A 7707-nucleotide genomic window follows, 5' to 3' on the forward strand; every position below is an offset into this window, starting at 1 on the left:
TAATACATTGTCTTCCTTCTCTGACAGGAAATTAACTTTGAAAACGAGAAAGAGAGAGGTAATCAAATGACATTAACGACGAACGAGAAATAGAAAAGGGGAGATACATTAAAACTTCTTTTTAAAAGAATAAATGTCTGATTGATGTTTCAGTATGTTATGATGTCATCTTCATCATAAAAATGATTTTAGGTACGATAAACGCTTTATATCGATGATTAATATCATATATTATCATGTATTATCAAAATTAGCATATATTATCTTTTACCCGAACATTACTAGGGTACCAAAGTTTTGTGCCAACACAACTGTAATAAGTCTGCCAAAGCAATATATCGCGTCATTTACTCAAATCAGTGTTATAAAATTTTAAAAAAGGACAGGACCCAGAAAAACTCAAATTTATTGTCTCTCGTCTCATATTAATTAATTTATGCTGATTTTCATTTTTAGAAAGCTTGAACATTTCCAAAATGTTTTACTGGGATGTTTCAAATGAGCTGACTTGAACTTTGGGCTTCAGCAATACTAAGAATTTAAGAAATGCTACGTAAACTTAAAATTACGTATTAGCACAGCAGTAAAATGTTTTATTTCAGAAAACCGTATACATAGTGATTGGTTTTAACCCAGGAGTATTTTTTCATCTACAAATATGTAACAATACCGTATTTGCAAGTTAAGTGGAAAAAAATTTTCATGATAACTATTCGAAATCAACGGCCAAAATAAAAATTGGAAAATAGATACTAATAAAACAAATAAGTGATAATATATATGAAAGAACATGGTTTGAATATTTTTTAGTATTGATAAATTAATATAATGCCCAGCAACTAAGCATTTTCTTTCTGCGCGTACCCAATGGAACAACTTGCAATTTTGATGCTGCCTCGCTTTATCGTTTTACGTTTCCCTCCAAATGTTTGTAGTTTTTCTTACATAAAGTAATGTCAAATTAAAGTTTGTGAGATGTCCAATGGAACAACTTGCAATTTTGATGCTGCCTCGCTTTATCGTTTTACGTTTCTCTCCAAATGTATGTAGTTTTTCTTACATAAAGTAATGTCAAATTAAAGTTTGCAAAATGTCCAATCTCTGAGTCTCAAAATGATGAACCTTTCAGAAGAAATAGATTGGTAGGAAATAATTTGATAATCTTTTTAGAATTATTAGGAAAGAGAATATAGAGAAATCATTTATATGATAGGAAGCAACTTGACGCTGAAAGCAAGCTGACAAGCTGGACATTGACTGAAGAGTTGTTTAAAAGCAATTCTATTGAAAGACATTTTGTTGATAAGAAAGGAAAAAATAATGAAGAAAAGATCGGAAGTACGAGCACAATGATGAATTGTACAATATTTACTCAAAGCATACTCTAATTTCCTTCCTTGCTTAACTTAATGTATGATACTTTTTGTGAATGAGTCATTCCTCTCTCTGTGTGGAGTGGCCGAATCTTCACTGGGATCGTTTGTAATACAGGTCTTGACACAATTTTTTATGCATAATTGCAATGTACGACAAAAGCTCCTCTGCTCTATAGAGCTTTACCCTATTTATTATGTGTCATGTTTTAACTGATCAGATGGCTAAACAAATATTTGTAACGAAGATGGAGGACTGAAATTAATAAATACTTTAAACAGTAAAATCAGGTTATTGCCTTATTTTAGCACACTTCGAAAAACATTGTGATAAGGTGCCTTTGTTACAAGTGCCTCTCTTTCTCAGAAACTGTTGAAATTAATTGTGACTATTCAGTAGCAAGGTGGGGGATAGCTGGACAATTCCCCCCCTGTATTCATCGAAGGTTGTGATCAATGTCATAATTAATAAAATTGTTTGTTGTGATAGAAACACAGAGACTGGACAAGCAAAGTGTGAAGATACCAGAACCAAAGATTCCTTATCCTAAGCAATCAGTGTTGTCAATTGAAGATCAAAAATACTTTCTTGAAATTTATAATGATCACATTTCTGGGAAAGATATTGGAGCAATAAATCTTGACAATTTTCAGGTATATATATAGCTTTGTGATAGCTTTGAAAGTTTTACATTTAAAATATTTTAATGTTCATTTGTGGAGGACTTGTGATTTTGAAGCCCCACTCATTGAGTGTGAGTGAGCTTTTACAATACGGGCTTTCTTCTTTCATAGTATGTTTGTTGTAGACTCTCATGTGGAAACTTTCTTCTGAAAGAGAACAGTTTTTGCGATTTCTGCAACAAAACTCAATGACAGCAAAGGATGATTACAATTTCATACATTCTTGTGTGCTCAATTATGTCAAAGTAAGTTATAGAAATATTTTTTCTACTTTACCCTGTTTTTAGTTTTTCATAAATGAAAAGTAGCTTCATTACAAGTTGTTGTTATACAGTCTTATCAGTGTGCGAATTAGTTCAGAAAAAAAGATGTGCAATTTTTTTGATAAAAGTGTTTCTTTATAGACATAATCAAATCGATATTATGTTAATTATTATACAGCGCTAATTGCTAAATTAATATTTTCAAACGTGAACAAATTCATATGATTTACGACAGTGTTTTTCGTTAAAACCGCTGATTTTTGCACATCGTTTGAAAAAGTGATGTGCAATTGTTTCCATTTTAGCTAAAACGATGTGCAAATTGCATATTGCACACCGTTAATTCGCATACTGGTCTTATATGTGTGAGTACAGCACTCCTACAAATGAATAGTGAATTAGACTGAATATCCAGCCTTAAGCATCCATATTTGTAATTTTTTTGCTGATATTTTTTTTCCAACTGTGGATGCAAGGAAAGTATCATTCTTGCTCGTTTCTTTGCGTGTGTGTGGGGAAATGAAGGAAGATGAGATGCTTGATATTTGAGTATTGGTCGCATAAAATGCACCCATAGCATTTATTTTCTGGCATCTCTAAAAATATTACGATTATGTAGAACATTTATCGCAAGAAATGATGAAAATAATCAGTAGCGGATTCGGAGTAGGTTAGAATACATTACTGAAATATAGTTCCATTTTAAAAGACTTTAGAGAAAATCCTTTATGAGCTTCTATAACTTATTTTGACTTACCCCAGATCTGCCATCTGGGGTAAGTCAAAATTTTTTAAACTTTTCTCTATCTTTGTATGTATCTATAGTTTGTGTATCGTTGCTTGTGGTATTGTCTATCAATAGTCTGTGTGCTGGAATTTTTATCTGTTTTTGCTACACTGCCTTACTGATGTTATGGTATTTTATACGTTATCACAAACAATTGCTTATTTGTATTTTTAACTTTAGCAAAAAATTCAATTGCAACGAAACGAGGCACTAGAAAAAATTGATGTTAGTATATTTTGTTTTTATTTAATATTTTTAAGTAGTGGATGAATCAGCTGATAATTTGTTTCTTTTAGTCTCATTACTCATTGTTTCAAACAATTGGTCTTTCTTCTTGCGCTGTTTTCCCAAATGATCCTATTCTATCCTTCAAAAAAACTCTTAAACGAAACGAGGTGAGTTAATGTATGCGTATATAGAGGGAGGGAGGGGGGTAGTGGAGGATGATAATGTATTAACATGGTTTTATCGCTAGGTTTAATCCTGGTTTAATCAGTGATGTTCATTGATTTAAATTTCCTCGAATTTCAACGTAAATTTAACTGTCTAGAAATTGGACAATTGCCGCATAAATACACGAAGGTTGTTCAAAAGATAAAACTAAATCTCCTGAAGCTTTTACTACACAGTCTATGGTAGTCTTGCATAATCTCACAATATAGAATATCAATGTGTATGAGTTAACTGAAATTTTATATATTGCTTTCATGTACATTTAATCTTCGTCGCCATATTGTTTGATTTTACAGCACTGTACAAAACAGTACTCAGGTGATTATTCTTAGGATAACTGTCGGTGAACATATGTGATTATTCTTATTGGGATGACTGTGAACGTATGTGATTAATTTTAGGATTACTGTGAACATTCATCAGATGTATTTTTAGGGTCAATGTTTACTTTGGCTTCCTGATATGAAATTCAAGCCTAACTGTTTCAACAAAAAAACTAAACCTGATTTATCTGCTCCTATTCAGGTAAAGACTAAACGTCCTGTAATGTTGCTGGTATTTTCGCATACCAAAGTGTTGCTTGTAATCCTTTGTAAACCGAGCTGTTTATCATTCATTTTTTTTGTCTTAGCCTGTTATACTTCAATTTACCTGACCAGCTTCCATTCTGTCAACCAATAACAAATGATATTTTCTATGCCGCTAACTTTTAATCTTTCTTTGCCGCTAACTTTTTTTCTAAATTGGTTCTGCTTTCGGTGACTTTGATTATTGACTATATTCATTGACAGATACAGCAGGATACTACTGCTTGTGAATTTGTCGAAGATAATGCTGTTCATTTTGTGTTGACCGGCGAAGCATTACAAATGCTGATTGACAATCATTCGCCTGATTATGAAAAAGATTGGGAACTGCCAGTGACGGTTGCAAAACGGAAAGGTTTGTCAATTATTTATTAATACAAGACTGAATAAGCAAATATGCTGTTGCCATGCCATCATTTCGATGCTTTTTAAACTGAAATATATAAAAACATCCGTAAATTTGCTAATATATTGAATAAGGTGTTTTTGAAAAGTTTTTGTGGGTGTTTGTTTGGGAACAATTCATGGTAAAAATGTCTCGCACCAGACCTCTCTCACTGTTATATCTTTTGCCAGTGACTGTTGTAAAACGGAAAGGTTTGTCAATTATTTATTAATACAAGACTGAATAAGCAAATATGCTGTTGCCATGCCATCATTTCGATGCTTTTTAAACTGAAATATATAAAAAAATCGTACAGCTCTAAAATTCCCCGAACGACATCCGTAAATTTGCTAATATATTGAATAAGGTGTTTTTGAAAAGTTTTTGTGGGTGTTTGTTTGGGAACAATTCATGGTAAAAATGTCTCGCACCAGACCTCTCTCACTGTTATATCTTTTGCCAGTGACGGTTGTAAAACGGAAAGGTTTGTCAATTATTTATTAATACAAGACTGAATAAGCAAATATGCTGTTGCCATGCCATCATTTCGATGCTTTTTAAACTGAAATATATAACGACATCCGTAAATTTGCTAATATATTGAATAAGGTGTTTTTGAAAAGTTTTTGTGGGTGTTTGTTTGGGAACAATTCATGGTAAAAATGTCTCGCACCAGACCTCTCTCACTGTTATATCTTTTGCCAGTGACTGTTGTAAAACGGAAAGGTTTGTCAATTATTTATTAATACAAGACTGAATAAGCAAATATGCTGTTGCCATGCCATCATTTCGATGCTTTTAAACTGAAATATATAAAAATCGTACAGCTCTAAAATTCCCCGAACGACATCCGTAAATTTGCTAATATATTGAATAAGGTGTTTTTGAAAAGTTTTTGTGGGTGTTTGTTTGGGAACAATTCATGGTAAAAATGTCTCGCACCAGACCTCTCTCACTGTTATATCTTTTGCCAGTGACGGTTGTAAAACGGAAAGGTTTGTCAATTATTTATTAATACAAGACTGAATAAGCAAATATGCTGTTGCCATGCCATCATTTCGATGCTTTTTAAACTGAAATATATAACGACATCCGTAAATTTGCTAATATATTGAATAAGGTGTTTTTGAAAAGTTTTTGTGGGTGTTTGTTTGGGAACAATTCATGGTAAAAATGTCTCGCACCAGACCTCTCTCACTGTTATATCTTTTATCAGACCTCTCTCAATATTGTAACCATTGGTTGTATTTCGAACCAGACCTCTCTCGATGTGATTAATTATTACCATTTTTAGATAAAGATGAAGCAACGTTGAATGGAAGTCGAACTATATTCATAGACAATCCTTTACCATCAAAAACGATGACACCAAGAGAAGTGAATGTGATGTATTTTGGCGATGAGCTGTGCCGAATGTTAAAGAAGCCTTTAAACAGTAATAACGACAGTGGAAACCAAACATATGCAACAAAGACTCAAAAAAATTACATAGAAGAAAGAGATTGCCGTGAATCGGTGAAAAATTATTGTAATTTAGTAAAGGAAGCCATGAAACACGATAATGATTTGACTATTTGTGAAGAAAATATTCCAATAGGAAATCGAAACGACTTGTTTCCTGATTCTTCCCTAAAAGATGCTTTTATTGTTGACGACAAAATATCTAATGATGGTGATGAGATGTCGCAACGTGAAGATATGGACAAGGAAAAAATTCAGAATTTATCCCAATTCACCTACAGTCTTTGGGCATTTGGCACTTTAAACTTGTTAATAAGAACATCTGATTGTGGCTTGCTTCACCAACCAAATAGAAAATCAGGACGAGGCGCTTTACATCCAGTCAATGTATTTATCAAACCTGAATATCAACTTTGTTATGGATATGAAAAAATAACTATGAGTGAAGCATCAAGATGTTGGATACATACTTACTGCAACCCAGAGTCTGTCTGTGTTTGTGCTCGAGTGTCTTTTTTAACTGGAGAATTGTTGAAATTGGATGTTCTTAATCAATCAGACATTTTAGCTCTTTCTTCCTATGATCCTGCTAAGCCAATGAAGGCAATTCATGGAATTTTCACACGACTGCAAAAACTATTGCTACCAGGCAAATACATTTTGTCTCATTCGGCAAATGATTTACACATTTGTGTTTACAATGTAGCAAAGGACGCGACAAAGAAGTCCGTATATGACCTTCATCTTGCTCACTCAAACAATTTCTTGGTACAGTACGATAAAAATGTCCCTTGGGTTCCTGTTGATCCCAACATTTTTCTGGACTGGCATATTGCTTTTAATCGCATTCCCTTGACGTTTCCGCCAGTGTCCACGGACAAATCAAGAAAGGTTCATTTGCAAAATGCTGGTCAAGGAAAGAAAAATAGTAAGACAAGCAAAAAGAAGAAAAAGGAGGAAAGCATGTTAATAATTTTAATGTTGGAATACAATCAAAGAACAATACATTTCAAATAAGTGATGAACAAGAGATAGCTGGCATAGCTGAACGTTTGCGTAGCAAAGCAAGACCAGTTACGTATGATGATATCGATTTCAATTTCTAAATAAAATGTTGGTCTTAAAATGGAGCAACAATGTTAATAGTTCAGTTAAGAAGTGATAATTCAACTGTTTTTTACACTGATAAAAATTGTCATTTTAGTTATGTTAATGAAAAAAAGACGATTTAAACTTGATCCCTATAATGTTTTGTACATCAATATCAGTATAGGTTAGTTTGCAAATTGTATCAAATTGTGTTAGCTAGATTCCTCTGTCTTTCCCACGTTAAATACGTCATTTATATACCTTTATAGCTTAGTATCAGGCCGCTGCCGGCTCCTCCGATATTAATTATTAACATCGCGGTTACTATGTAACCTAATAATAACATATCATTGAATGGTCCAATAGATTTTCGTTCTTATTGTTTCCTCATTGTTTCAATTTCGATTATTTTTGGACAATTCCAAGCATTTAGAGCATTGACTGTTGACAAACTGCAGTCTATCGAAAATCAAACGTTTCATTGAGAAAGCCTTGTAAAAAGTAAATTTGAAGGTAAGGGTTTGAATTATTTGTACTAAAATAACTACAATGTGTTTATACTTTTCTAAACTGTGCCTGTATTTAAATTTAATACATGGCGAACCGGTGAAAGCATTTTCGCGAC

General features: G+C 32.9%; 1 protein-coding gene across 1 annotated transcript; it reads left to right on the forward strand.

The window, feature by feature from the left end:
* Positions 1-1068: 1068 nt before the first annotated feature.
* Positions 1069-7234, forward strand: LOC124440662 (little elongation complex subunit 2-like). Its single transcript, XM_046991073.1, has 9 exons — positions 1069-1142; positions 1214-1338; positions 1864-2027; positions 2183-2302; positions 3288-3332; positions 3404-3502; positions 3996-4085; positions 4352-4502; positions 5827-7234. The coding sequence occupies exons 1-9, from the start codon at positions 1114-1116 to the stop codon at positions 7008-7010; spliced, it is 2007 nt and encodes a 668-aa protein (XP_046847029.1). The 5' UTR covers positions 1069-1113; the 3' UTR covers positions 7011-7234.
* Positions 7235-7707: the final 473 nt, after the last annotated feature.

This window comes from Xenia sp. Carnegie-2017, unplaced genomic scaffold (assembly GCF_021976095.1).
Source record: "Xenia sp. Carnegie-2017 unplaced genomic scaffold, XeniaSp_v1 HiC_scaffold_2, whole genome shotgun sequence".
Taxonomy (NCBI): domain Eukaryota; kingdom Metazoa; phylum Cnidaria; class Anthozoa; order Malacalcyonacea; family Xeniidae; genus Xenia; species Xenia sp. Carnegie-2017.